A 13,215-nucleotide genomic window follows, 5' to 3' on the forward strand; every position below is an offset into this window, starting at 1 on the left:
TGGGGTGAATCCTGGGGGCAGCCAGGTCTGGGCCTGGTCTGGGCCCAGGAGACCTCCTTACTCTTACATTGGGGTGAATCCTGGGGGTAGCCAGGTCTGGGCCTGGTCTGGGCCCAGAATCTGGCTTTCAACCAGGGGGTAGTTTAGGGAGGAGACAAGAGCTGCCCCCCCGGGGTGCAAGGCATGCTGGGAGCCGGGCACTTCCTTATCAGGCAGCCCTGGAGGAAAACCACAGTGCCAGAGACTTCTGCCGAGTGCCGCGGCAGGTGGGGGCAGGAGAGGGTGGTTGGCGGGGAAACCCGGGATGGCGGAGCGTGCCGGCAGCAGCGCGGGCCTCCTGGCCAAGCAGGTGCAGAAGAAGTTCAGCCGGGCCCAGGAGAAGGTAGGTGGAGAGCCCAGGCCTCCTCCACGCCGTCCCCCAGGGCTGGGGGTGGGTCAGGCAGGGCCCCCTCCCCCGGAGCTCATCAGCCCCTGCCCTGACCCTTCACCCGCTCCATTGTTATTTACTATCTTTCACAGATCTGGGGCTTGACACCACCTCTCCTCCTCCATCATTTTACACATGGGGACTCCGAGGATCAGAGAGGGAAAGTGATTCGCTTCCTTCCACTCCCCCAAGTTTGCTTGAGGAGAAAGAGGAAATATCTCTAAGGTCCTTGTTGCTGTCGCTTAGATCCAAGCCCCCTAAGGGAGTGGGATGGAATAGATGTGGCAGAAATAGGATTCATAATCCAACACCTCCCCCCCACACACACACACCTAATTTGGGATTTGAACTCAAGTCCTCAGACTCCTTGAATCATGCCTTCTCTGGCCCTTCCAAAAGATGGAGGAAGAAATTATCTAGGGTCAGGTTGGCAAAGCACTTTCCAGACGTAATCTCCTTTGATGAATGGGTGATGCTAAGTACAGGTATTGGAACCTAACCATTCTGGGGCTTCCTAAGGTTTCAGAACTGGGAAGGACCTTAAGGTCCTCTACTCCAACTTCCCCATTTTTCAGGTGAGGGTTTGGTAGATTTTGAACTGGAAAGGGACGCTCTGGTCAAAGTGGCCCAGGAAGCCCTGGGGCTCCACCAGACCCTTTCAGGGTATCCTTGAAGTCAAAGTTACTGTCCTAATAACAGTAAGGTGTTTGCATTTCAGTTAGCTTCAATATTGATAGATATCTCCTACCTAAACAAATCTCTTCTCAATGATTTTTAAGATTGTAAAGCAGTCCTAATTTCATCTAGGGTCTTGTTTTTGCTGCTGTTATTATCTTGTCCTTCCTTCTCAAAGAGGACCATGACATCTGGGAGGTAATGCTTTGACATGTAAATAAATTAAAGTGAGGGCTGCTATGCTAAGTCACAGCACTTTCTCCTCTGGAGTATCTGAGTTCAATGGCCAGATATGGACCAGAAAGTCGGAAGATGGCCCTGGACATAGTAGGAGTCCTTGATCTTTTTTTTAAGCTATAAAAGGTATTTTCAATTCTCTTCTTGACTAAGGCAGCACCCATTCAAGTGATTAAGGCTAGGTAAGAAGGAGATAAGTGGGGGCAGCTAGGTGGCACAGTGGATAGAGCATCAGCCCTGGAGTCAGGAGGACCTGAGTTCAAATCCAGCTTCAGACACTTAATAATTACCTAGCTGTGTGACCTTGGGCAAGTCACTTAACACCATTGCCTTAAATAAATTTTTTTAAAAAAGAAAGAGATAAGTAAGAGAAAGAGAATGATCATTTTTACATAGTCTAAAAAAATGTATGCAGAAGGGCAAGATCCTCAGGGTTTTTCAGTAGGTAAGGAAGAGAAGAAAGAAATGAAACCAAATACAGCCTCTTTTGCTTAGTTGAATCTAATTTTTTCTAATTGATATTTTATTTTTCCAATTATATGTTATACTATGGAAGTTTTTCAACATTCATCAATCTGCAAATTTATGTCACACATTTTTCTACCACCCTCCCTTCCCTTCCCTTTCCCCTTGGTAGAGAACAATCTGGTAAAAGTTGTACATGCAGATTTTGTGTTTAACGTATTTATCCATTAGTCATTTTGTGCAAGAGGAATTAGGACTAAGGGGAAAAAAGAAAACCATGAAATAGGAAGGAAAAACATAAGAGGAGTTTTTAAAAAGGGAAATAGTATACAATCAGATTCTGTGGGGTTTTCCCCCATTTGGATATGAGTGACATTGTCCATTAGCTGGTCTCCCAGAGTTGTCCTAGCTGTCTGGTGAGAGGAGCTGCATCCAATCAACTCACAATGTTGTTATTAATGTGTACAATATTCTCTTGCAAACCTAATTTTTAAGAATACAAAAGGGACCTAATTTCACTTAGGGTTACCTAGACAGAAACTTTTTTCAATTATTTTTAAGAGCATAAAGGGATCATTTAAATTAAGGTCAATATCGATAGATATGACCCTTCCCTCCCTGCCACCCAACAGAAGTTGTTCCTAATTACTTTTAAGAGTATAAAAAGGTTCCTACCTTTAAATAGAGTGAATATCAGTAGATATGATTCACTAAAACATAGTTCTTATCAACTAAGGAGTCTTAAGACCAAAAAGGCTGAGAAGTGATCATCTTGCCCAACCCCTCATACTAGGAAAGAAGTGTCTGAGGTCCAGGTTAAGTGTTTTGCCTCACTTCAGATTACCCTCACTCCACTCCAGTCTACTGGAGGATTTAATGAGACCTTTGGAAGGTGCTGTTTTCTAATCCTGAGAATCCAGCCCTGGGGAGAGTGAAATAGATGGGAGATCTTAGACCAGAAGTTCCCCAAAGGTAAGGGTTAGGCCTGTAAAATTCACTCTTGCTTAGACAAGCACCTAGAAACAGCATTGGGCATGTTCCTGATGCTGATGGTATGAGAAATTGGCAGCCACTCCCTATGCCCTTCCTACATAAGAAATACCTAGGATGATGAAAGGAAGTGGCAACTCTACTTTGGACCTGTGCCAACCCCCTAGTTCCCATGTATTTGCATTAAGCAATTTGTTATTGAGATGTCTTTCATTTTTTGTTTTTTTTTAAATTTTTGCAAGGCAATGGGGTATATGACTTGCCCAAGGTCACACAGCTAAGTAAGTATTAAATGACTGAGATCAAATTTGAACTCAGGACCTCCTGATTCCAGAACCTGTGCTCTATTCACTGCACTACTGAAATATCTTTTGTCTAGGTCTATAAAAAACCATTCAACCTTTTCTCTGCGATTTTAAATGCTTCCTGGAATCAAAAAGATCTAGATTCAAATCCAGCTTCTGACATTTATGATCTATGTGATGTTGGGCAAATTTCTTCCAGTTCAAAAGTCTATGAGCTGCTGGCTATGATTTCTTGATTTTTCTTTTTGTTTCTTTACCTCATCTAAACATCACAAAAATTAAACAATTAAGACTGGGAAGGGTGAGTGGGGTTATGCATTACTATGTTGAAGTGATTCTAGTCTCAGTTCTTAAGGGGCTTGCTCAGTCCAAAAGGAGAGCAGATTCACTCTTGGAAAATCATAAGAGTATGGAAAATCATTTCTAGTAGGAGAGAAGGCATTGGGATGTCCAATTTCACATCTTCTTAGACCCTGCTCTAACAATCCTTTAGCCAGTTCAGCTGAGAACTCAAATACGAGCCAGATGGTGGACTGTGACAACCTGAAGTGGGTCAGGGGCAGGATGTGAGCCAAGAGGTAGTGTCTCACAATAACCATATATTTACTATTGTGCTAAAGCACTGGAGATACAAGGGAGCAATGTAACCCATTGACATGGGGTTACAGCTCTCCAAGGACTCTCCAATTCTTTCAGGGCATCTTGAGTTTAAAACTAAATTTCATAATACTAAGATGTTATTGATGGAACCCCCATAAAGAAAATTTTGAGTATCCCTATAATTTTAAGAGTGAAAAAGAGTTCTGAGACCAAAAAGTTTGAGAACTTCAGATAGAGGGAATTCCCAGGGGAAGAAATGCCCTCTACCAGTGAGATCAGAACCATCTCTACAAAATAGTCTCAGACAGTTGTGTAGAAGAATCAGTCAAACTCTATGTAGGGCCCATTGTATAGAAGGATCCTTTCAGGCCACATATTGACTTAGAAAACCATATAGTAACATTATCTGTGTTTTACTGAATTTTTATCTTTTTTATTAAATATATCCCACTTCATGTAAATCTGGCTGTAGTTGAGAGGATATACAGTTCTGTTTGAGAGAACTCTGAGAAGTAAATTTTTCCAGGGTCACAGGACTAGAGTCTGTCAGATGTGGTTAGGGGAGGGAAAGCTCTGACTTCTAGATCAGCTCTCTAACCTAGAGAAATAATGAGGTTCTTTTGTGAAGGCAAATTAGGCCTACCTAGCCTTTAAGTACTGAATGGGTGTTGCTTCAGACAAACTGAGACCTTGACCTAAAAAGGTCAGTGCCTTCCATTGCATCTGGGGCCATCTCATGACCTTTGTCTAGCCACTGACTTCCAATATCTCAGGAGAAAGTGAGGCTGATGATTTTGCTCTGCGTCGCTTAAATTGAATTCATTTGCAATAATAGCAAAATATCAACTACTCCATTCTAGATCTAGTTCTAACAAGGAAAGGCAGGAATATTCTCTGCCCTGAAGGAGTTTGAAATCTAAGAAGGAAACTGCATGTAAATATGTAGATAGGTCATCTTGGAGGGGAAAGTTTAAGCAGATGGGAGGCAGAAGAAAGGATTTAAGCTGAGTCTTTTTTTTTTTTTTTGCAAGGCAATTGGAGTTAAGTGGCTTGCCCAAGGCCACACAGCTAGGTAATTATTAAGTGTCGGAGACCGGATTTGAACCCAGGTATTCCTGACTTCAGGGCTGGTGCTTTATCTACTCCACCACCTAGCCACCCCATACATAAGCCGAGTCTTAAAGAAGTCAGAAAAATGTAGTATCAGTGAAAAGTAGAGTCATCTAGGCATGGGTTTTTGTGCGGAGGGAGTGAGGGGATTAAGCTTGAGAAAGCCAATGGAGCTTGATCAAAGAATCTGTGGATGAGTTCACTGAAAAAGAGTGACCAGTTTAAAAGGGACCAAGTACACTTTGCTTATACCATTCCTATGGACTTGTAAAACAACATATTCCTATTACTTTGTACCATAAATGTGTGAATCATATCACTTCCTAGAATTAATTAAGTGTATTAAGAGAAACCTAATTTACAGTTATAAGAAGACAATGTTCCCCCTGTCCTCTAGCTTGGTCACAACATTGTGACCATTCCTAGATACCACAACGTGAGAGGAACATTGAGAGTGCTGTAATGATGGAAAAACTGGCCTTGGGACCAGAAGGACTAACCCTGTTTATCTACTGTGACCCTGGGCAAGTCACAGAAACTAATGTTCTAGTCCAAGTAACTCCCTAAGACTCCAAGTTGCAATTGAGTACAGAGAGTTTCCTAACCAGAGAGTCTCATGTGCAAATGAAATCAAAGATGCTATGTCTGCATCTCAACTGATAGACTGGAGAATATTAATAATAATAACAATCAGAATGATTCTAAATTAGGATGTTTAATCTAGAGAAGAGAAGATTCTAGAAGAACATGACTATTGCCAAGTATTTGTAGAGTTGCCTTGTAAAAGAGGGATTGGTCTTGTTCTGTTAGAGGTTCAATAGTCAATAGATAGGATCAATAGTCAAAGCAACTTAAGCTTAGCATCAGAAAAAAAACCCAGCTTTCTGACAGTTGGAGCCTTCCAAAAATTCACAAAAGCCTTTGGAGATTGTGGGTATACTGAGTGAACAACTAACCGCCTTAATGATATGTTATAATAGGTATTTCTTTTAGGGTTGGGTTGGATTAAATGTTGCTAAAATGCTTTCCAACTCACAAATCTGTGATTTTGTGAATCTTTATTTATAGAGTAAACTTTGAATTTTTCCTCACCCAGTGGCTAGTACAGAGTTCTGCATACAGAAGATGATATTTTTCAAGAATTTATAAGTGCAAATTGGAGCATTTTTTTTACTTTACTTTTCTTGGCCTTTTTTTCAATATGGCTAATATGCAAATATGTTTTCCAAGATATCACATGTTTAAATGATACATTCTTTACCTTCTCTATGGGTAGGGGAGAAACGGGAAGGATGGAGGGAATAACAAAAAAGTAATTAATTAAAAAATTTATCAAACCCCTGTATATTTAAAAACAAATACTTTAGGCAATTCCTCTACTCCTCTTACCATCCAGACTATTACCAGAATTGCTACTATGGTTGTGGTAGAAAGGGTAAGAATGGAGTCAAATGACCTTATTTCAAAATTAAGCCTGATTACTTACTACTAATTTTTGCCTACTTACCTGTGCATCTGGACTCCAGTTTTCTTTTCTGTAAAATCAAGGTGCTGGACTAGACTAAAATCTCATTTGAATCTAAATCTCTATCTAGATTCTAGTCCTGACTGAAGCTTATTAGTGCCACGATCATGCACAATCTCAATCTTTAAAATGGGGATAAAATATATTTGCACTATCAGCCTCCACATAGGGTTATGTTGGGGGGGGGGGGGAGTCTATATAAATTTGAGCTAATGTCTATTCCTTTCCTAAGCTCTGCATCAGAAGAGGAGAAGGGCCTGATCTTTGGAGAGAGGCATGAGGAGGGTTCTTTACCACCCACCTCTGAAGCAAAGGGATAGATACCAAACTGTTACTGTACCTTAAGGATGATTTCCTGAGCTCATTTCTTTGCTAGTCCTAGGATAGAGGATTCATGGGCCACAGACCCAAGACACAAACATGAGAAGTTTTGAACCAGGAGAGCTAAGAGAAAGGTGTTCTAAATAAAGGGAATGTCTTAAATGACAAGAGGAGAGGGACCTTGGGTTCATTCTACAGGAGAACAAGAGTCAGTCTGTGATGGAGTTTCATGAGTGATGAGGCTGGTAAGTTGGCACAAAATTTCCTCCTCCTCTAGGGAATCTGCAGTTTCCTGAATCTGAAAGAGGTATCCTCTCAATGGGTTTTCAGGTTTTGTCCCGGGGGGGGGGGGGGGGGGGATTGTCTGGACTCTGCCCAAATAGAAGGATCTCTTTCAGAAGTCAACTGAATCTGCCTTTCTCTTTAGCTATCTCTGGTCCTTCTGGCCTCTCATGACTTTCCCTATATTTTCCTTGACCAACATTTCTTACCATTACCATATATCTGTCTCAAAGAGAGAGAGAGAGAGAGAGAGAGAGAGAGAGAGAGAGAGAGAGAGAGAGAAGAAGCAAGCACAGGTTTTTGTTCCTCTTCTCTCCATTGAAAGAAATTTCTCTGGTCTGGTGTGATCCAGGGTCAATCTTCAAATGTCTATCCTGATTCAAGAAGAAAAAAAGCTGAGGTTCTGGATTTACACATTCCATAGATAATTTTTTCTACAAGTAAATATTTTATTAGAAACTAAGAATTAAACCATAATATAAACAACCATACTTTCTTAATAATTATTTGCATTTTGAAATTAATAAATGTCAATGCAGCAATCACCATCAAATTTTTTTAGTTTCTCCTTTTAATCCTCATAAGGATTCCCTTTCCATTCTCATTCTTGGCTCATAGGATCAGAATTAATCAGAATTAATGTTTATTCCATGATTCTAGTTTGGGGTTTTTGTTTTAGGTTTTGCATTATTTAGTAAAAATCTTCCTAGATCTCTTTGTAAAACATGTACATTTTAATTGTTTCATTGTTTTCCATTTTACTTTGTAATATTCCATTATGTTATTATATCACAATTTATTAAACTATTTTCCATTGTTAAACATTAAAAGTTGCTTCTTTTTATTTTTGCAATTACAGATGATCCTGCTATGAATTACACTCATAAATATTTTTTCTTTTTAATTGCTTTTTGGGGATATATTCTTTGGATCATTGCCATTTTACAATGATTCCCTCCCTCTGTCCTTCTTCCCCTTCATCACTACACACAACAGAACTCTTCCTTATAGCTAAGTATGCTCATGTCCTCATAGTTTATTTAATTTCGAGAAGTGGAAAATAGTTTGAAGAACCTCTTATTTTGCTGATGAAGCTGAGGTCCAGGCAGAAGTGACTTGCCTGAGATAACCCAGGCAAAGTTTTGACTCGTTAGGTAGGTTAGGAAGACTTTTACCAATCAGACTAAGAGTTCAATAGGCCAGGCCACAAAATTCAGAGATTCAAACTAGGGCTGCTCCCTCCATTATCACTTTCTCTGTCTCAGTGTCCTTTAAACAAATCTTGGGAACCAAAGATTGATCTGGGCCAGAGTTCTTGATTTAGAAAGAATGTTGGGAAGGGGAGATCTCTTTCCTTTCTAAATTCAGAGATGGGCCCCAACCCTGGCAGAGGAAGAGAAGGGTGGAGGTAGGGGAAGGAAGTCAGCCACACCTATCACTTCACAAAACACTTTTGCCACATTCTATTGGGGGAAGTATGTGATATGTTGGGTTAGAGAGGGGGAGGAAGCCCTATACTCAGGGCTGGATGTCAATCTAGTCATAGCACATAACAAAACCAGAGATAGAAAGACAGAGTAAGAGGGAAGTGAAGATTCGATAAAGGAACAAAAAACCTCAGGCTTGAAATGGTTTTGAGACTGCTGGGCTTCACACCAGGCAAAGCCCATAAGAAAGCTCAAACCAGAGAGAGTGAGCTGTTGGAATAATTTATGTTTTTCATGCTACTAAATCAGTCCAGATCCATTATCTCAAAAACATCCCCCAAAATAAGTAGCATAAATGGTATTATCCCTATTGAACAGATGATGAAAACTTAGGGAAATTGATTTACCCATGGGTCCCCAACTAATAAGAAAAAGACAGGACTTCAGCCTGGTTCTAATACTGTCTCCACTATTCACAGTCAACAAATATGGATTATAGAGTTACATCTCAAAGCAACTCCCAAATGGACTTACCAACATTTACTGTGTAGGTGCCAATGTCATGGCAGCATTATATGTAATAGCAAAAACTAGGAAGCAACCTTAAATGACCACAATAGGGAAATGTTTAATTATGATACATTAATGTAATGGAGTTTTTATTATTCATTTGTTTTGTTTGTATCCAACTCTTAGTAACCCCATTTAGGGTTTTCTTGTTAAATATACTGGAGTAGATCTCTATTTCCTTCTCCAGTTCATTTTTTTAACAAGTCAGAAATCGAGACAAATGGGATTAAAAGACTTGCCCAGAATCACACAGCTAGTAAATATCTGAGACCAAATTTGAACTCACAAAAATAAGTCTTCCTGACTCCAAACCTGGCACTCTATCCACTGTGACAACTACCTGCTCCAGGTAATGGAATAATGGATGCAATTAAGATCAACAAGTAGGGGAAATACGATGAAATATGAGAAGAGCTTTATTTTTTTAAAAATTGGGAAAAAAAAAGCAGAACCCAAAGACTAGAGTACACATTAGCTACAATTTTAGGAAGAATATAAATAGAGGGGAAGAGGGTTTTTAAATTTTTTTTGTGTCATGGGTCCTGTTGGTAGTTTGGTGAAACCCATGGATCCCTTATCAGAATAATGATTTTAAATAGTAGAAGCAAATTTTAGGTAGAGACTAATGAAAGTAAAAATTCAAATTTTTCCCATCTGTGAATGTAGACATTAACTTAAATCCCCTTGATAATATTAACCCATAGGTTAAGAAACCCTTAATTAGGGGCATGACTGATGGTCTTAAGATCCTTTATTCATTGAAATTAAAATGTAAATAATTACTAAGCCAGTTTTAGTTACTTGTACTGATAGTTAATTTTAAAAAAATAAACCATTAAAAACAAAGTGCTTTCTACACAACAAACCTGTGAAGTATGAGAGGATAAATATTACTGTCAGTTCTTTTTGCATCACTGATTTGTGATTTGCAAGACCTTGTGCTAGGTATTGGGGGAATGGAGATGGAAAACAATACAATTACTTCCCTCAAAAAGGGAAGAAGGTAAGGATACAAATAAAGAAGTTAAATGTAATAAAGCTGAAGGGCAAAGTGCTTTGAGAAATAGGAAGATGTTACTTGATCATCTGAGCAATGTGAAGTAAAGGGGGGAAGTACTGAATAAGAGTCAAAAACCTAGATTCAAATGACAAATTGAGCAATCCTTCATCTCTTTGTGCCTCAGTTTATTCATTTGTAATATGAGCAAATTGAACTAGGTTATCCTAATAATATATCTGGATTTCTAGGATCCTCACAACAATCTTGTGAATTAGGGAGGTTAGGTATTATTATTTCAGTTTTCAAATGAGGAAACTATCTCATGGAGGAGAAAGTTTGTAAAGATCAGGATTTAGTTCTAGAACTTCTGGGTCCAAATGTATTGGGATGTTTTCCTCCCCATTATACCACAGTAGAAAGGTTTCTTAGTGAAGATAGCATAAGAGAACAATTATGTCAAATGAAGATGTAGAGGAAATGTGCTCTAGGAATATGTTTCCTAGGAATAGGAACATCTAGGAATAAGAGAGGATAAGACTTCAGAGTCTAGCTTGACTAGAAAGTAGAGTATAAAGAACATGAAAATGAAATAAGGCTGGAAAGGTGGATTTGAGCCAGACTGTGAAGGGCCTTAAATACCATAGTGAGAAGTTTTTATTTAGAGATACAATAAGGAACTCACTGAAAATTTTTGAGTAGGGGAATAATATGGTTACACTTGCACATTAAGAAGATGGTTTTACCTATTGGGTGAAGATTAGGTTAAAGAGAGGTACAGGAGACAGACAGCCATCAGGAAGTTAGAAATGAGATTGAAGCTCTCCAAAGAGGTTGGAGACATTTGCATGGAAGTCCTCTTAGGAGTCATAGAAATGTGTAAACTCACCAGAAAGAGTATAAAGGGAAGTAGGTCAGTAATGAGGCTTGAGGGAAGCAGACTGTGAAAGAGATCTAGAAGTGGTCTGATAGGAAGGAGGAAAGATTAGTCCAAAAAGCTTCACCAGCACCTAGGGAGGAAAAAAAATATTTGAATGGAGGGTATGGTCAACAATGACAAAGACTGAAGAAAAATCAAGAAGAATGAGAAATGAGAATTCTGGGAAGAATGTAGAGTAAGTCAGAAAACTTTCAGCTCTCCAAATTTTCTCCACAAAAAAGACTATCTCCTTGGAGCAGCAGAAATAAATATGGGATTAAGTAGTTATGCTAATACAATTTGAGAAGACTTCAATGTTGAGGATCAAGATGCAGATAGTCTCAAAAGAATTCAGACCCAGGGTGGCTAGGTGGCATTGGGGCATCTAGGTGGCGTTGGGGCCTCTAGGTGGCGCAGTGGATAAAGCACCAGCCCTGGAGTCAGGAGTACCTGAGCTCAAATTCCGACCTCAGGCACTTAATAATTACCTAGCTGTATGGCCTTAGGCAAGCCACTTAACCCCATTGCCTTGCAAAAACTAAAATAATAATTAAAAAAAAAGGATTCAGACTCAAATTTTCTCCAAATCAAGCAAAAGGCATTTATTGGAGGAATCATGCTCCCCAGGAATAAACTGGCCTCCCACAACTCACCAGGAGAGGTTGGGCTTTTAAAGATTCAGAGAGATGAGGAATTAGGGATGTGTAAATGAAAGTCCTATAGCTCAAAGACAATCTTTTCAAGCTGGGGGGGGGGGGGGGGGGGCGGGGGCTAGAAGGCTCCTCTTGTGCCTAGGGTTTTATTTTCTTGTTGTTTGAGAGCTTATTTTATGCCTAGAGGCAGAGATATGGGGTGGGGAGGAGCAAGACATTTTGCTGAAGTCTAGTCTCCTCAACACCCGGGAAAGACCTGACCTGGGAAAGCAGCTCTTCAACTTGAGTAAAGTGCAAACACCTCCAGGCCTACTCTGCGGAATTAGCAAAATAGGTCCTGGAGGCAGCTGGATAGAAAGGCAGCCTCAGCCTTAGAAGACTTCATCCCTAAGAAAGTGAGGGGAGATCTGACTTCTGAGTAGAAGATTGAAGGGCCTTCCACACTTCTGGGTTGGGCTGCAGAGGGAAGGAGCTAGCACATACCTGGTGAGCTCAGTATTGAGGGGTAGGGACCCTGTTGGGTAAGGGCATTTACTGGAGAGCAGAGTCCCTGGTTTTAGTTCCAGTAGTTAGTTCTGTAGTTCACAACCACCTGAGGGACCACAGGGAAAAGATCATATGTTAGAGCTGGGACCCCTAACTGTGGTTTAGGATTGGAAGGGAGAGCCCAAGATTGGGTCCCAAGAGCTCAGAAAATAACAGAAGCAACTGAAAAATCGGGGCATCATTCCCTATACCTCACTTGAATACACTAATACCTAAAAACAAAATAAAAGAAAAATAAATAAATAAAAATGAATAAGCAATGAGAAAAAACCCAAGTATAGATAGTTACTATGGGGATAGAGAGGATCTAAGTTCATATTCTGTAAAAGATAATGGAGCTTAAAAAGCCATTCCTTTTTCCATGAGACATGCCAAATGGTTCCTTGAGAATCCTTAAAAAGGACTTTAAAAATCAAATTAGAGAGATTGAGGAAAGAATTAGAAAAAAAAAGTAAGAGCAATTCAAACAAAATTGTGAAAAGAGTCAACCCATTTGAGATTTTTTTTTTTTGCAAGGCAAATGGGGTTAAGTGGCTTGCCCAAGGCCATACATCTAGGTAATTATTAAGTGTCTGAGACCTGACTTGAACCCGGGTATTCCTGACTCCAAGGCCGGTGCTTTATCCACTACGCCACCTAGCCGCCCCCAAGTCAACCCATTTGAAATAGAGAATAAAAAACATAAGAAAATAATTTCTTGAAAACTAGAGTATTGTTCTAAGATGTCAAGAAATCATAAAATAAAAACAAAAGAATGGATAAAATAGAGAAAATGAAACAGCTCATCAACAGAACAATTGATCTGAAGAACAAATCAAATAGAAATAATTTAAGAATAGTCAGAATACCTAAAAATTATGATAAAAAAAAAAATCTTGGGGGCGGCTAGGTGGCGTAGTGGATAAAGCACCGGCCTTGGAGTCAGGAGTACCGGGGTTCAAATCCGGTCTCAGACATTTAATAATTACCTAACTGTGTGGCCTTGGGCAAGCCACTTAACCCCATTTGCCTTGCAAAAATCTAAAAAAAAAATCTTGATACAATAGTATAAGAAATTTTCAGGGAAATTTTCCCTGAGATTCTAGAACAAGAAGGCAAATCAGAAATTGAAAAAAAAAATCCATCAATCACCACCTGAAAGAGATTTCAGGAGAAAAATTTGCATA

The 13,215-nt window shown here is 39.7% G+C and overlaps 1 protein-coding gene across 1 annotated transcript in view; it reads left to right on the top strand.

Annotated features, from left to right (window-relative positions):
- The first annotated feature begins 210 nt into the window (after positions 1–210).
- The window catches only part of BIN2 (bridging integrator 2), a 53,322-nt gene continuing 40,317 nt past the window's right edge, over positions 211–13,215 (top strand). The window contains exon 1 of the mRNA XM_074225900.1: positions 211–382. Coding sequence (XP_074082001.1) covers positions 305–382 — 78 coding nt within the window. The 5' untranslated portion in view covers positions 211–304. The remainder of the gene's footprint in view (positions 383–13,215) is intronic.

Source organism: Macrotis lagotis, chromosome 2, assembly GCF_037893015.1.
Source record: "Macrotis lagotis isolate mMagLag1 chromosome 2, bilby.v1.9.chrom.fasta, whole genome shotgun sequence".
Taxonomy (NCBI): domain Eukaryota; kingdom Metazoa; phylum Chordata; class Mammalia; order Peramelemorphia; family Peramelidae; genus Macrotis; species Macrotis lagotis.